Source organism: Gouania willdenowi, chromosome 14, assembly GCF_900634775.1.
Source record: "Gouania willdenowi chromosome 14, fGouWil2.1, whole genome shotgun sequence".
In the NCBI taxonomy this organism is placed as follows: domain Eukaryota; kingdom Metazoa; phylum Chordata; class Actinopteri; order Blenniiformes; family Gobiesocidae; genus Gouania; species Gouania willdenowi.
Genome location: NC_041057.1, coordinates 33,261,582 through 33,279,627, shown reverse-complemented (window position 1 = coordinate 33,279,627; position 18,046 = coordinate 33,261,582). Strand labels below are relative to the sequence as shown.

Here is an 18,046-nt window from a genome sequence, read left to right as displayed (position 1 = left end):
ATGAAACGGTTTTCATCATGTATGATAGCATTGTTACAGTTTCCATCAATAATTATTATCCAAGTGCCATAACTATGTTTAATAATAATAATAATAATAAAACAGTAGAAATAAATACATCACCTTTCATGGGATGAAAAACACCTTATTAAAGGATTAATAGAACATTTGGTCCAACAAATCCAACCCTCAACATCATCATTGATTTTAAGCTTTTTTTTCTTTTTCAACACTTCAATAAATCAATTGGTCTCGTTGCAATAAGCATGATTCAGCAAAGTTTGTTAAGGACACTTTCACTTCTTGCACGAGGCATCATTGTCGTGCAAAGTTTAAGATTCATAAAAAGGTCTGGAATGAGTTTTATGCAAGTCTATCTTATTGAAAGTCAAAGAACTTTTATCTCCTTATTATTAACAGTTCTGTGTTGGTAATAAACTAAAGTTGACAATAATCAGTTGTGGGGAATGTTAGAGAACTGTAGTCCATGAATAGTTCTGTTTTATTTCCTTTGGCAGGGAATGATGACGGGGTTAGAGTTAGATCAGGATCTCTACCATATCTGAGTCTACGTCCTGTGTGGGCGGAGCTAAAGGAGGAGGAGGAGGATGCTGGTAGCTGTGGATGGGGAGTCTCCGCTCCAACGTGCTGCTCTGGAATACTGGAACATCTACGGTAGAAAAAAACACACACAGGGAAATATTAGAAGGTTTAATAGAGACTGCAACTCTGCAGAACAAATGGAACAATTCAGTCAACCTGTTAGCGTTAGCATTAGTGCTAGACCTGAACCTGAACTCACCTCATGAATATGTGATACAAGAGCCTCAGAAGACAGAAATATCAAGTACATTTTGGGCAGCTTTGTAAAACAATTTTTTTTAAAAGGAGCATTTTTGTGACCAAAAGGGACATTTCTGGGTATCAATATTCCGGTCATTTTTAAGGCTAGCTGTATGAAACTTTGCCACTATTGTTTTTATATTTTTATTTGCTTAATTCTAAAGTACTGTGAATAGACCCCTTAAAGGCCCATGTCACGAGTGATGTGGCTGGAGGCAAAAACAGGAAACGCAGCTGGTTAAAGCATAGATATAGATAAACAATAGACGACGACAACGGCGACCATCTTACCTCAGACAACTGATATTCTGACATTCTGACGTTGTTGGAAGGTGATTGATCAACTTAAACAAAAAATACCCTTAACTTGATTTAATATTGACTGATTTACAAACAGTTTGCCTCATTACAAACCTTATTATACGTAGGTATGACATAGGATGCTTCTACATGTTGAAATTGCTGCTTGCCGTTTGAAAATTGGTTGAAAATTGAGCAAGTTAGGGTTATTTAAATAGTATATGCACCAGTGACATCGATGTAATGAACGGGACCAGCTGTCTGAGGTAAGATGGCCGCCACGTTGCTACGTTGTTCCCCATTGTATAACAACACGGGTAAGTCATCTAGTGTTTATATATGTCTATGGTGATTTGCCTCCAGGTTAAGCCCCGCCCAACAAAATATGTCAATGTTTACGAACAATTAAAGGGTCTATTGGACGTGTATAAAAAAGGAGATATGCATCAAACTGACACTTGGTAACCACGAGACCAAAATGACTGCCATTGTAACCACATTTTTCATATATAAACAGAGACACGCCAACAATGCTTCTTCTTCATGTGTTTTACGGAGGTTGGCACGGCATCTCGCAAAAATATGTAGCACCATTGTAAACAGGAAATATACTGCAGCTAGCAAAGTGAAGGACAAATGCACACTATTGTAACGGTAACAGCGTTATTTCTTTAAAAAATATTACATTAGAGTACTAGCTACTGTCAAAAGCAACGTTGGGGTTTTAGCCCAACACCGGTTATCACTCTATATTCCATCATTATGCTCTATAGTTGCTTTTTCAAGGTATTCTTAGCAAAATGTTGTAGTCAGACAAAGGGGGTACTCGAGCCTAAAATGTTTGAGAACCACTGAATTATAGCAACCAAACGCAGCACAAGTTTAATTTTGATTAAAAAAGCTACTAAATAATGGAAAAATCAGGCTGAATGTTTCACTCCAATAGAAAACAATGGGATGTTTACAGACAGTGTGACATCATCAATCACATGATTTCAAGATAGAGGAACACAGGCTCTAAAACTGTGAAGTAGTCCTATTTTAAAAATGCAATAAAATGATTATGGTGAATAATAATGTATTTTGTTAGACATAGATCTACTAAAAAGTACATTTCAAAGGTTTCAGGCCACATTTGTATAAACAGTGGAGGATCCATAAGATGCTGGATCCAAACCTACAGAATATATTCCTGCTGGTTCTGACACAAAAGCTTCAGAATAAATAGAAAAGATTCTTAGAAACAATGAGGTGTGTAATTTAAAGTGAGAATCAGACGTTCTAAGGCTGTTACCTGTTATTCTGTCAGGAATGTAGACGGGGCTGGGGCTGGACAAGCGTGCTGGCAGTGTCATGCTCTGCAGGGCGGGGGTACTGGGTTTACTGGTGTCCTGGTTCTGACCTTTGTCTGTTTGCGTGCTGCTGTCCCTGCTTCCCGTCTTGGAGTGGCCTGCAGCCATCGGGGTTGAAGGAAGTACAGGGGAGGGGGACGAGGAGATAGATTCTGTTCTTAGAGACTCTGTGCGATACTCAGGCCCCAGTAGAACACCTAGAGGAACATGGACCCAGTTAGTCTTCAGAAACATGGCAGCAAAACAGCTTTATGTTCATAAACCTCCGAGTATGGAGAAGAAAGTATTTCAAAGGTTTGGAGAAAAGAAGAGACGGATCAGATGAAGACAGTTAGGCTGTATCTGAACATTCCCTCTCATCTCCTTTCCTATCCACTTTTCCTTAACCCCCGGAAGTGTTTAAGTGGTGGCCATGATAAGGAGCATTCAAATTTTCTAAAAGCTAAAGCACGGAGGCTCAATGTTTCCTTTATAATATCCTTTAGCCTAGGAAACGTTTACCAAAGGAGACCACAATGCTGACCCACAATTCCTTGCAGTGACCAGGGGTGGGTCCGAATATTCCCTCCTATCTCCTTTCCTATCAACTTTTCCTTAACACCGTGATGTCATCCAAGGAGTTAAGAGACTTCCTAAAGGAGTTAGAGAAAGGCGATCATGTTCGTTTTGACAATCACTTCCACTAGGTAACGTAATAATATTACGGCCGCGAAGGTTTGTAACGTCCACCGTGTTGAAAAAACTACACATTTCTGAAAATGGGCTAAAAGCTAATTTTTGACACTTTCCACTGATATAATCTGAAATATCAAGGGATGTAACGATTCACTCAACTCCCAATACGATTCGATTCACGATACTGGGTTCACGATATGATTCTCTCACGATTTATTTTACAAAATGAGACTGTAGACCAGTGATCCTCACTATTTTTTTCACAAGAGCCACATTGGCAGTGCAAAATCAAAAGGCGAGCCACTTTTACGACAACATACTAAGTCACCTTTGCAAATGTAAATTGGACATCCCACAAAAAAGAAATAACACGGCCAATACATTTTCATTTAAGACCAGATTTATTTTAATACTGGGATGAGCGGAAACTGGCATGCATGCCCTTGACTTTATTCATGTTATATTTGTAGTTTGTTGTTGCAATCACAGTGAGGCATTCAAGATGAGCATGGGTCAGTCGGTTTCTCTGTTTCCTCTTGATAATGTTCATGGTCGAAAATGTTGACTCACAGGTGTATGTGCTCATGAAGAAAGGCATCACTTTCTGTGCAAGTGGTTTCAAAGTGGGGAAGTCTGCTTCAGAAACCAAACTCCAGAAGTGGCCAACACCTGCTCTGAGTTCAACTTGGAGAATGTTATTTGTTTGCAGCTCAATTATTTCACTCTCCAGAGCAGCACGATTATCAGGGCAGAGCTGTGTGATGGTTGGCGTGAGGGAGGACACATCCACATGGAAGGGGTTTTCAATAAAATTGAAAATCTCCTTATGTTCAGTCACATCACTGAATCTGGATTCAAACTCACCCTTCAGCTCCTCCAAAACTTCAACAAATCTGCTGTAGCTGAAGTGCTGCTGCAGAGATGGGTCCCTTGTGGTTGTTGCTTTGAGTTTAGGGAAGTGGATGAGTTCTCTGTCAGGTATCCACAGAGAAGTTATTTTGTTTTCGAATGCTCTGACTGCCCTCAGCATGTCACTTGGAAGTTTGTCTCTCCCTTGGAGCTGCAAGTTGAGAGTGTTCAGGTGACAGGTAATGTCAGTAAGGAGGGCCAGCTGTATGATCCAGTTTGGGTCTTTCAGCTCTGGCTGGTGTTTCCCCTTGGTGTCCAAAAAACTGTTGATTTCAGGAAGGAGGCTCAGGAACCGCTCCAGCACCCTTCCACGGGACAACCATCTTACTTCACTGTACAACACTAAATCACTGTACTCTGTGTCATAGTCCTGGATTAACTCTCTGAACTGTCTGTGGTGTAGTGCTCTTGAAACAATGTAATTGACCACATGCACAACCCTTTGCATCACATTTAGGAATTCACTGTTTCTGAGCTTTGACACCAGTGCCTCCTGATGGATGATGCAGTGAAAGCTGATGAAATTGCCGATTTCATCTCTTTTCTTCATGAGGCCAACAAGACCCTTCTCTTTGCCTCGCATGCTTGGAGCACCATCAGTACACACACTTGCAAGTTTGGACCAGCTGAGATGATTTTCCTCAAAAAATACTACAAGCGCATTAAGAATATCCTCACCTCTTGTTTGGCCACAGAGTGGTAGTAAGCACAACATTTCCTCTTGAAAAGAGTTTTCTTTCGGGAACCTCACCCAAGTGCACAGCTGAGCAACGTCAGTCACGTCTGTGCTTTCGTCCACTGCGATGCTAAAACAAGGTGCAGCACGCAGATCAGCCAACAACTGGCCACGTATGTCCTTTCCGATGTCTTCCATTCGCCTCATTATTGTTGAATCAGAGAGCTGTAACCCTTTTAGTTGTTTAATGATGGCGTCCTTGTTGTCAAAGTCTGTAAAGAGTATTTCTGCTGAAGCCAAAAGTCTTTCACTATTTCTGAGTCTGAAAAGGATTTTTTAGCCCGCGCCAAAATCCACGCTATTTCATAAGACGCCTCTGTTAAACGCTCTGCAGTGGAAGTTGTCCGGTGGATAAGATTTTGCTGCTCACAAAGTGAAGCAGTGAGATGTGCTATTTTTTTCTTTCTTATTTCACTGCCAGACGGATAACTTTCATTGAATTGTGGATGCGCCGTTTTGAAATGGCGCTCCAAGTTGCTTCGTTTGAAACCGACACGGGTTTGTTTGCATATTAAGCACAGAGGGTTCATGCCATGCAGAACAAATAAGAATTCATCTGTCCACTTATCTTGAAATTTCCTGTGCTCATCTTGTATGCTTCGTATTTTCCGTTTCTTGCTGGGTAACGTTACACCTGCCGTTTGTCTGCTCGTCCCCTCTCCGGTGTCTTTGTGCTGATTTTTGTTTGCTGCTTCCTCAGACTCATTTTCCTCATCTGCTCCACTATTCCTTCCAACACTGTGTGTCTGTCTGTCTGGTGTTTGAGCTCATTTCTGTCCCTTTTTTATTAAAAACCGGTCCATTTTGTGTTTTACGCTAGCTAGCGGAGCTTACTGCTGCCTTCATGTGAAGTGGAAATGTCCAGCGCGTCGTGTTCAAGTGCTTTTGTTGTCATAGTGAAGTGAACCATAGCGGACCCAGTCTGTCCTGAACTGCTATTGGTTAAAATGTTTTAGACTGCTAGCTAGTATCTGCTCTCAGGAGTTAAAAACAAATAATAACAGTATTTTAATAAAACGACACTAAGTTTAAAATATGTTTGGTATTAACCATAATTACGATAGCACTTGAAGGCAGCATACGTTGCCTGCCTGCAGACGTGAGCCGCGGTCAAGTTTTGGCTGTGTTACCACGGCTACAGTGTGTCCCACTTTCATTCGCGCTTTCCGTGATTCAGCTGCGTGAAATCTATTACAACTTATCAAAGGCAAATGGGCATTGTGAAACTGTAAGCTACAATGCAAGCCGCCAATTATAGCGTAACGAGCCGCGCAATGAGCAACTGTGCTGTAGACAAATGATGACTGAAAAATACTGTAATATTTTCCTGTATCTTTCATTGTCAAAAGAATCCCTCGATAAACTATCCAAAACAATGCAGTTTAACTAAACATAAATCCTGAATGAAATAAATAACAAAATAATACCAAGCCTTACAAGAAGCCTATTCATACAAATTCTGGTTCTATGGTAAACAATGCAAAACTGCAAAATAGTTTTTTTTTCTTTTTAAAAGTGCAACTGAAAATGTATTTTGTGCCTAAACAATTGGACTTTAAAACAAAAACAGTCAGTGTACTGTATTTACATCAGATATTTGTTTGGACCAGCAGAGGGCGCTAGTAACCCAGTGGTTGGTTGGCATGCAGCTATTCTAGCAGTGAAGAAGAGATGCTATGCGCTAGCAGACAGAGCTAACAGAAAAATGTGACTTTTACAGATATCTAAGTAATATTACAGATATTCTTTCAGTGCTAAAGTATGGAATCAGAACAGTATCATAATGAATTAACTCTTGGAGGGTTTTCACAAATGCACATGCTTTGTTTCACAGTTGTATTTCAGATTCACAAATGCACACGATCTGTTTCGCAAATATGTTTTATGCAAACTTGTAATATAAATTCTGAGATGCACACGCTCTACTTCACAAATATTATTTTGAGGCACACTTGTAATATAAATCCACAGATAATGCAAATTGCTGAACGTGCATTTACAAACTGCTTCTGTGCTGTGAAACTTCTATGTGTGAGAGAAAAGTGTGCGGTGAATTTTGAGACTGCCCTGACGTCGCGGGTCAATGAACGTCACCATTGGCTGACAAAACTGATTGATAGATTCATCAGCCAATCAGGTGTGTTTGCTTTCAGCCAATCATATGGCTTCTTACATTTTCTCCACACTCTTGTTTGAACACTGCGTATGTGCGCACACATCAGTAGCTCTGCAATTGGTTTAAAAGTATGGAGAAAACGTAAGAAGCCATATGATCTGAGCATTAATACAGGGGGAAATGGATTTGATCTATTTTTGTATTTGTGGTTTTGTCAGTTTTTGGAGTCATTGTGTGTTTTTGTATTTTCTGTCATTTTGTGAAATTTTGTTCACAGTTTGTGTCTTTGGAGCTATTCTGTAATGTGTTGTTTTTGTTTGTTTTCGTAGTCATTTTGTTTCAGTGTTTGTTGTGTCTGTCTTTGTTGTTGTTTTGTATTTTATGAATCATTTTGTGTATTTTTGGAACTTTTTGTGTGTTTTTCTGTACTTTGAGCATTTTACTGTTGAGTTGTGTGTTTTGGGAGTTATTTTATGTATTATGTCAGGCTTTATACTCCTTCAAACTGCTTTTTTAGGATTTGTTTAGGGGGCTGCACAAAATTAGACAGATGTAATAGAGGGTGTTCCCTGAGTGGACACATTAGTGTGTTAATGAGTGATAATGTAAAGTTTATGAATCGTGCGTCTCCTCGTTATAAATAATAAATCAATAATGAATTATTAACTCTATTTTCTAGGTTAAGGAGGTGTTTGGTTCTTACCCAGACTTCCCTTCCAGCTGGAGTCTTTGCGTTCTTCAGTAATTGGGGAGCTGTTGAGTCCCAGGCTGTGTGACAGCAGTCCTGAACCAGAGCTGGTGTTAGAGATGGACATCAGGGACTTGGACGGTCTCATGGCCGAGGGAGTGTCAGACTTGGCCGGTTCTTTCCTGGAACGCTGGTGAAGAACTTTGATCATAGCGTCCTTCTCAATGATCTGAGCATGGAGATTCTTTATCCTGGAGTAGAAACAACAGACATCAGCTTTAAACACCAACTGGTTGATGGGGATTTAGTTTGGTTTGATCATGTGATAAAGACCCACTAATGCACCCAGTGTGCTCCAATTATCACCATTTACCTTCATACTCACCACTAAAACACACACATATCTGAAAACAGACATTTATATACACCAACCATAAATACTATCTTCAAAATAAAAAAAAAATTGTGTTTTAGTGTTTGTTAGTATTGTTTATATAGACCCCCAGTCTGAAATAAAGATATCTATCTATCTATCTATCTATCTATCTATCTACCTATCTACCTATCTACCAGAGGTGGGAGTAAGTCACTAAATGCAAGTCTCGAGTAAAGTCTGAGTCTTAACGTTACAAGTCAAAGTCAAGTCACAACTAAGTGATTAAGTCATGTCGTACGCAGGCTTGTTTTATAAATTTTAACTGTGGGACTTTTACTACTTATTTAAATACAAAATTGTACAACATATAGAGCCTATGGGTTACAAAAGTAAATAAATTAACCAAAATGTAATACATAATATTATATCTTTACTTTAAGAAGCACTTTAAAATGCACTGAAATAAAAAAAATAAAATGAATAAAGATGAATTAAATGGACAAAACTTTGTAATAGCAATATACACTGTCCATATGGTGTTTACTAAATAAAAAAATTAGGTTATTTAGTCATAGTGCACTTTCTATCGGAGGAACTAGTAAGAACTACCTCTAGGGGGCAGTGCAGTGCTCAGAAAAAAGATGAAAATATATACAAACTTTTCCCATCTTGTGCTAGCCCTACATGTAGTTATTTTTGCTGTGATGTTTTGGCCTTGTCCCCTATCAAAGCGTAAACTAAACAAAAACTTTCACAGTTTCAATTCAATCTAATTAGGCCCAGATGAACACGCTTAAAAAGAACTTACAACATATCTGGGCATTTCATATGTTATAACGTGTTCAGACAGTAGAACATGCTGATGTTCCCCTCTTAGGAGGATCAGAAGCTAGAAATCCTGTATCCATACCATTATTTTAGTATGTATAATAAAAAAAAAAATACAATTTTTAAACTGGATTTTGGGAAATTGAGATTTCATTTAACAATTTGAGATTAAAAATGACTGGTGTCATTTGTTAAAATAAGCTCTTCAAATCTTGTGGATTTTAACTGAATTTTTGTCATTGGAGGGGCTTTTTTCTATCATTTTTACTTTCTCGAGCAGGCCGAATTTGATCCTCTAAAGGACTTTGCCATACTTAAAAATAAATAAATAACTTAATATATATATTGTAATATATTGCACAATGCACATTGTTATGCAGATGAGGGGGCTGTCCACACTGGCTGAACTTTTTGCCCATTGGTTGATCGGCGTTTGTTCTATAGCCGACCCCCAAACACTCTGTCACTGACAGTCAAACCCACAACAGGTGGTTTTTATAGCAATTCCTCAGCAACATATGAGCTGGACGTTGGACTGATCAACCAATAGGTGAAAAGTGAACGCTGAAATGTGTGCATAAATAAATGAAATAATAAATAAATAAAAATTGAAAGAATGAATGAATAAATAAAAAATAGTACAATAAATAGATAAATAAAACAACATATGTCATATATTTAGGTATTAAGTGCTTTATTTATGGCATATATCTGTGGATATAAATATAGATACTTATTTATTTTTAATTATGGCAGACTTAATCCTCCATAACAAACTACTTTGGGAATGTTTTAGGTTTCCATAAATGAAGAAGTGAAGGGAACATAGGGTGCTTCACCTGCTCTCCATGTCCAGACATCGTCTGTTGGCCATGAGGATTTCTTCTTCTTCTTTCTGAATTCGAGCCTCGACCGATGTGTCGTAACTGTTGCTGGGGGAGTGACTTATCACTCCTGCAGACGTATCCCTGAGTAGGAATACTCAGTTAGAATACCACTTCACACAATCATAATCACCTCATTCATTCAGTTCATTTCTGTGACAATACTGGAGATAAAGACTGATTCATCTTAATGAAAACATATAGACATACTTCAATATATTGCTCTATGCTATCATTGTCTTTCATTACTAATGGGTTAACTTCTAATTCCATCAGTCATGTAGTCAGGTACATTACACCTAATTTAAAAACGGATCATAAAAAGCTGTAACAAATTGATATGCAGTCTAAGGATGCAACGGTACTCAGTAAAACATTGAATCGTTCAGTCCACTGCACAGAACAATACGTCCTTGTGCACCTCGGGTTTTTGGATTTGTTATTCATTTATTTTACACTCACATCATTGTGTGTGCGCGTACCCATGGCCCTGTCAAAGCAGGTAAAGCCTTCCCTACGAGTTAATGTTAATGTTTTCTGTTGTCAAAAATGTGGTGTTTCGTCACTTAAAGGAGACAAATCATGCTTTTAAATCCTTCCTTTTTAGATATAAATCTTACAGTTATGGTCTATATAAAGCGGAACTGCAATGTTTGGGTCTGAATTCCTCATTATTATAGCTCCACCCCTTTTCTACCCCTTTTCTGATTTGCTTCTGAGAGCAACTCGTTTTGGTGCGGTCTCTTTAAATGCAAATGAGACACTTCATACCCCGCCCCCTCTCCAGGTTGCAGAGGTGACACTCGGTTCAACTCCACCCTGTTCGGCCATTTTTGTAGTTTGATAGAAGAGATACGATTATTTAGCGGTGCAGAAAATGTTTATTCACACATTATTTACAAAATGTCAACAACAGAAGACTTGTCCATCCAGCTTTACATGTTTGAGCCAGAGTCTGACCCAGCGGAGTGAGATGAAAATGAAGATGATGAACCTGCAGAACCCTAACAAGTGAGCTAACACAAGCACCGAGCTAACGCTAGCGCCAAGATAACGTCACAAAATACATTTTAATACAGTCTTTTCGGAGACAAAAACGGCAAAATGAAATGACTAATGAAAACTTTAGACTTAAATTAAACCACGTAGGCCATATCATCAAGGATCTAAAACGAGCACACATCGCTAACACATGAAGACGGTGCAACTACTAATGCTAACAAAACAATGACAGGGACGTCTTATCATCACACTTTTTAGCGTTATTTACAGCTTACCGAAGTGATCTGTTTGTCATCTCCAAAGATAGAAGGAATTGAACCCTCAATCAGACAAAGTCTTACTGTAAATCCTTCTTTATACTGGTGGAGGTTGATGAATCAGTCATCCTTGAAGTGCTTCGCATACACAAAAATGACCTTACCCACAGATGTGGGTACATTTCCGTGAAAAATAAAACTCAACCAGGCACTTTGAAAAGGTTCTGATGCTGGGAGACGGTGTAATGAAGCGTGTGGGTTACTACATCCAACAACCGAACATTTTGACTTATCCTCTCGTAACTTCTGCATCCTTGAGCTTGGACTACAAAATAAAAGCGAGAAATAAAAATGGTGGATTGCTTGAAGTGTTGGACCTGGAGTCGATGTCCTAATTTGGCAGTTCAGCTGCAAATACTGTGACGTCATTGTTCAAAAAACATAATAGAGAATAGAAAAATCGAAACAGATTGAAAAATAGAAAAGAGAACCAAAAGCAACCATGGTTTTGGCCCGAGGACTGAGATGCAAGTCAGGTGGTATGACCCCAAATATTGCCGTTATGGGAGTGGGTTTTAAAGACGTTTTTAAGACATCTGTAAATGTTGAAAATATCAGTTTCCAAAACCCATCCAGTTTTGGGCAGGACCAAAACATGTGTGTAAGAGTGCCTGGTGCTTGCCTACAACGGTCACACAAGGGATCAATACCAGGAAACATCTTAGATAGTTTGATTTTGGACCAGTGGAGGTGATGCATAACCTTGAAATGGATCACGGTGTGTCTTAAACAAATGGAAGAAGAGTGTATATTTCCCACAGCTTCTTCCCAGATTCTCTCAGAAAGTCCTAATCCCATTTCTCCCAACAGTTTTTCAACCTGATCAAAGGTTTCAAGTCGTGAGTGTTAATTAAAGAATATTTGACTACTTATTTTAACTATTCAATTTAAACAACACATTTATTAAAGGTTTTCTGCAAAATGCAATAGCTTACATTTATCTCATTTGCTGTTTATATAGCAATGCTGACACCTATTGGTGATGTACTGCTACTACTGCCTTAACAATGACACTCGCAATGGATAAGAAAAGGACAATTAATTAGCATTTAATAGAGCTGGGTAATAACTTCTAAAAAATAATAATGAAAAATTGTCTGTTTAATACACGACACGACTTATTTTGGCATACAAAAAATCAACTTGTAACCAAAGACAACAGTAAAATGTGAATTAATTTCTTATTAGTACCTTTGGTAAGTTTCAAATTTCAATTCATAAATAACATCAATGGAGGGGTCCCCAAAAAATACAGTCTCCCTAGTGTAGTCCATTTATATAATCCGGCTCTGCATACTACTGTTCAGTGTATTCAGTCATCAAGGAACAAGAGGCAGTTTACCATTTGAAAAATGTGTTTAAGAACCGTTAACTTAAAAGAAAAGAGATACTTGAAAATATTTGCTGCAAAATGCAGTTTCTGGTGAGACGCAAAATAAAGAAATACTTTTGGGAGAAAAAATGTTCCCTATATGCACAAAAAAACATACTAAATCCATGGGTCAAAAACCGAGGTAGGGACCGTACCATGGGTTACCTGTACCGTTGCACCCCTAATGCAGACGTGGAGCAGTGAGGAGGGGACTACATGTGTAGAAACTCATGATCAAACCTCTGCATTTTCTCCTTTTCTTCAATTAAACCTTCATCTGAACCACAGACATTCCCTGCACGTTCTGATTGGCTCAGATATTTAAAGGGAACCCTCATCAGCCAATAGAGTACAGCCTTTGTCCCAGGAATTTACAGGAATATTGTAATTTTTTTGGGATGCAGCCAAGACTATTGTACTGCAGTGTATTATAACTGCTGAGTCATAGTGAAACGTACCTCTGAGTAGCAACAGTCGCTGCAGCGTCTAAAGCAAACTGCCTCATCACGCTCTCCTCCAGATACTTCTGCTCCCACTTGGTCATATCGGCCTCCAGAGCCAGGATTCGCTCCTCCTTCTCTCTCAGATGCTCCATCAGGGCGGTGGCGTTGTACTCTGATGGAACCACTCCAGAGCTCTGAGAGCCGCCCTGGCGCTGAGAGAGTTAGAGTAGAGACACTGCATCATCAAATGAACTAAAGTAGGGGTTTAGCTTTAATCTGAGACAGAAACTGGACAAAATCAAACCTGCACACTGCAGTTAAAATATATCATATTATAGGATAAATGAATGTACAGTATGATAACCACTTGTTAGAGTTCCATCCTGTAGCAAACAGTGCTTACTCTTTGTATCACTATTTTGCAGTAAAAGTGTCTCTCCTTGTTTTCAAATTGGAAGGAATATAAAGCCCGACATAATACACAAAATAACTCCTAAAACACACTAATCACAAAGTACACACACAAAAAAAAAACAAAAAACAAAATGACTCATAAAACACAAAATGACAACAAAGACAGACACAACAACCACTTAAACAAAATAACAACAAGACAGTCGTCAACATCCTCCCCCAAAATGGTTCTCATTAAAACTCACAACCTTTTCCTAAATGTCCTAAATCTATGAACTTAGATGTATACATAAGAAAATATTATCACATCAGAATATAAAATTACTATCTATCTTAAATGGTTTCTAAGAAAAGCTCTCCCCTTTGAAGATACCTGGAACAAAGTAAAAAAAAAATGGCACAAGGGCAATAACTCTCTAAAAAATAAATGCACGCTTCTCATTTTCAAACTCCATCAAGGTATTGATACCCTGAAGCCACACACCAAATGTGGTTATCCCATCTTAAACAGCTTCTAAGAAAAGCTGTCCCCTTTAACTCGGATGGACGGAGCTCAAACCTATATCCCCCTTCCACTTTGTGACGGGGGATAAGAACACAAAAAACTTGTTAAAGAATAGCTTCAAAGACACACAAACTGTCAACAAAATTGCACAAAATTACAGGAAAATACAGAAATCAACAAAAAAAATTCAGAAAAATACACAATTTCAACAAGAACACAACAATTATTAAAAGAACACAATTATTCAAAAACACACAAAATGACAAGTAAACAAAACCACAGACAAAGACACAAAAAGACAAAACCCTTTTCCCTCCTTTATTAATGCTCAAATCAGTCATTATTGTGAACTAGTACAGTGCCCGTCGGAAGTATGTATTCATATAGTGGGAGCTTAAGTAGAGTTGACAATTATGGGCATAATAATAACATACTCTGTAGCATTATGAAGGGGTATATTTGCAAGTGCAAAGTCAAATAGCATGTGCAATTTCCCTGGTTTAATTCTATGAGACATGTGCATGACTTCATCATCACTTTTATATTTTTTTATTTGGTGTATTTTTCTTTAACGTATATTTTTTGGAGTCATGTGTATTTGTGTATCTTTCTGTTCTCTTTTTGTGCATAAATGTTTGCTGTTTTTTTTTTTAATTTAAATTTTTTTCGTAATGTATGTTTTTTGGAGTCATTTGTATTTTTGTATCTTTCTGTTTGTTTTTGTGCATTTTTTGTATAAGTATAGTTTTTTGTTGCCATTGCAGTGTGATTCAGGAGTCATTTTGTGTATTTCTGTGTCTTTTTTAGTGTAGTTTTGTGCATTTCTGTTGTCATTTTAGTGTATTTTTTTGTATAAATATTTAGTTTTGTGTATTTTGAGTCATTTTCATGACTTGTTCGTTGTTGTTTGGTGTATTTTTCTGTAATGTATGTTTTGTGGTTTGTTTTTTTTGGAGTAATTTTGTGTGTTTTTGGAGCCTTTTTGTATATTTATATGCATTTCTTTTAAATATTTAGTTTTTTTGTTTTATTTTACTCATTTAGTATGTTTTTATTATAAATACTGTGTGTGTGTGTCTACATCCATCTCCTCCGTGCGTTATCTCTCACACGTCTTGCACATAATCCGTCGCAGGTTGTTAAGAGAGACACGGAAGTACCGCGAAAAATAAACGTTTTTCAACACCAAAGTAGCAACTCTCTAAACGGCTCTGTGTGAGTTCAGCCGTGTGCATGCGTGTGTGTGCGTGTGTTTACATTGTGGCTGCTAGCATCTTTCTTAGGACATAGAATAATATAATAAAAAACACTCACCCTTGCACAGAACAAACAATAATGATAGTGGACCCATCCGCTCACAAAAACACAAACATTCCTCTGTCTGAAGAATCAGAATGTTTGCGATATGGTCGGTTAATGACCGTCAGCACAGCCACCGCCCACAGTCATGGAGACGAAGGAGGAAGTGAAGTCAGTGACTCGAGATTCAAAGGAAGTTTGGAACCATTGGAATGATATTAAATAACCATAAAATATTTCCTTAAATGACTTTTAGCGGTAGAAAAACGTTTTTTATTATTGACCTTTTTTTCATTAACCTAAACAAACTGTGACACGGTGACGTCATGAACCCGGAACCGGAGGTAGCGCACTCAATACTGCGCTCTTACCGAGGGAGCCGTAACTATAAAATTAACGTTTTGACCATTTTGCTTCACCAAATTACTCCAAAATAACAGATGCACACACTCGGGGTATTTGGAAGCCGTTGACTAAGTTTCAGGTGTAACTCACACCGCGTCGGGGAGATATTTGCCGCGCGCACACACACACACACACACACACAGAGACCTTTCTGTCATTATAGTATAGATGCTGACATGAATGTTGATAATGTGGCCCTTGGATCAGATAAAATCACATGTTTGAGGCCCCACTGTGATAGAGTTGCCCACCCCTGCACTTAACCAACGATTCTATTCGAAATTCCGATAAAAAAAAAAAAAAAAAAAACCTCAAATCAAAGCTGCAATGATGCATTTCAATTTGAATACAGATCATATTTTGGATAAAAAAAAAAAATAAAAAAAAAAAAACAGTCAAAATACAGATGTTTAAATTGTTAAGACTTCTTTTGTAGCTATTATATTTTCTTCTTACAAACTAAAATAAACTGCACGTTTCTTAATTTATCACCATGAAAATTTAACTAAAATATATGTATTTCTTAAAAAAATAAAATAAAAATATAAGAAAAGTTTCCAACTCCTAAATACAGTGAAAAAATACAGGTGACTTACTTTTTCTTAAAGTGCAGCTTATGTTCCTGGCAGGTGATTGTGCTTCGATTAGTGCAAGAACAACGCATTAAAACAGTAATGAAGGAATTGTCTGGGTTTTGTTTCACCATAGTCATAGTGATCCTATTAATCCTAATGATAATGGCAGTACCTGCTGCATGCGCAGTGACTCCAACTCTCTCTCCAGTCTGGTGCGAAGACGATGTTCCAGTTGTTCTCTCTTCTCACAGGCTGCCTGGAGCTGAGCCAGAGCCTGCTGCATCCGCTCCACCTTCTCCACGTAAACCTGTTTCTTCTTCAGCTACACACACACACACACACGTTTTAAAAGCTTAATGTTAGTCCATCAACAACTACTTAATTATTAATAATGTAAATGAGTCTCACCTCCTCTTCCAGTTTGACCACCTTGGCCTGGGCGTTGTTGAGGGCCTGGTCTCTGATCTCTATGTGTCGTCTCTGGTCCTCAGTGGTGGAGCGAAGTGCATTCAGCTCCATCTCCAGCTTCTCCTTCTCACGCACAGTCTCCTTATCTAAACAAAACCACATATTGTCAGAAGATGTACAATAAGGCCTTCCATTTAGAAGAAATTAGGTAGAAGTAGGCAAGTTTAAAGATTAATTTTAATGGTTTTTTTTGTTTCAATTGTTTGAAATATGGCAAAACTGGCTTTAGTCAGACGAAGCTTAAAGTAATTGTTTTAGAATTTTTGTACGCATGTGTGTGTCTTACTCTGCGTCAGAAGCTGGGAGATGGTTTTGCGGTTGTCTTCAGAGCCTTCGCAGTCTTTAGCTGCCAGCTGTTTGTTTGCCGTCTCCATTCGTTCTATAACAAAGCACATGTCACACATTTATATAACACATCTATAACAGAACACGTCACTTCTCTATCAAACATGCAAACACCAAAGGCATAAAAAGGTGACAAAAAAATTAATCAAAGGGGGGTCTGGGAGGATCCTCCCCCAGAAAAATCTTTGTATTTTAACACATAAATTAAGCAATCTTGGGATTTAACGTCATTTATGACGATGACTGACAGCTGATGATTGGGCAGTACACTAAATGGACGGGGCATGATACCAGGGATCCTCCCGCAGGACCTTACTGTGCAGACTCTGGCTCTAAATGACTTCAAATTTGCAAGACAGCTGCGCCCCTAAGCGCTGTATGTTGGGTTAAAAAATGTTGAGTAAGAACTATGCAGGACGTCACGTCCATTCTTTTTAGTCTATGGCAAATTATTTTTTATTCTGTCAAAGGCGTACAAATGAAAAACAGTTGCCGCCGTTGAGTTCTGTTTCGTTAAACAATAGGGTTCCTATCGACCGATCCACAACCCCTTTCGGGTTGATCGCAGCCGGTTTCAGACTAGGAGCAAAAGGGTTTGGTCCGCGGTTCAGATGTTTGTAGGTCGGCTTTGATGCATGCCGTTTTGCGTCTTAAGCTTTCATTGCAAGCGAGTATTTCTTAAAGATCTGTTTCAACTACAAAAATAACAACTAGAACAGCAAGCAGTTATGAAAGGGGGCCAAGCCTTCCTGCGCGACTCGGCCCACAGGTTTTGCAGAGCCCGTGGAAGTACGTCACGAAGGATGACGGACTTGTGGCGAGCGTCAGGACATAGGCCAACGTGCCATTTGCTGTGAACAGGTGGATATGAAGTTTTGAAAGATGTGATTTAAAGTGTGAAAGTTACAGGCCAAAATGCATTTGCACCCATTTTAGCGCCACCTCGTGGTACACTTTTTGGTATGGGTGATCTGTGTGCTCTTCTATGGTTACCCTGTAAATTTCACAGCCCTCAACATATTACTTCAGCTGAAATAAAGGTTTGTTTATTTATATGTTATGTAGTAATAAGCCACGCCCACTTTGACCAATTGCGATTTACTTTGAGATACTTTCCCAGGAGCGACCCAAGGTCATACCCACCAAATTTGGTAAAAATCGGTTGTGCCATTTAGGAGATATACATTTCTCATA

General features: G+C 38.5%; 1 protein-coding gene across 3 annotated transcripts in view; it reads right to left on the bottom strand.

Moving 5' to 3' along the window:
• The window catches only part of amot (angiomotin), a 56,974-nt gene that overhangs the window by 100 nt on the left and 38,828 nt on the right, over nt 1–18,046 (bottom strand). For all 3 annotated transcript variants that reach the window (XM_028467100.1, XM_028467101.1, XM_028467099.1), the window contains 8 exons: nt 16,794–16,886; nt 16,448–16,593; nt 16,212–16,361; nt 12,857–13,053; nt 9,663–9,791; nt 7,635–7,870; nt 2,438–2,692; nt 1–670 (listed from right to left, as the gene is read on the bottom strand). The exon at nt 1–670 is cut by the window's left edge and continues 100 nt beyond it. In XM_028467100.1, the coding sequence (XP_028322901.1) occupies nt 540–670; nt 2,438–2,692; nt 7,635–7,870; nt 9,663–9,791; nt 12,857–13,053; nt 16,212–16,361; nt 16,448–16,593; nt 16,794–16,886 (1,337 nt within the window). In that variant the 3' untranslated portion in view covers nt 1–539. The remainder of the gene's footprint in view (nt 671–2,437; nt 2,693–7,634; nt 7,871–9,662; nt 9,792–12,856; nt 13,054–16,211; nt 16,362–16,447; nt 16,594–16,793; nt 16,887–18,046) is intronic.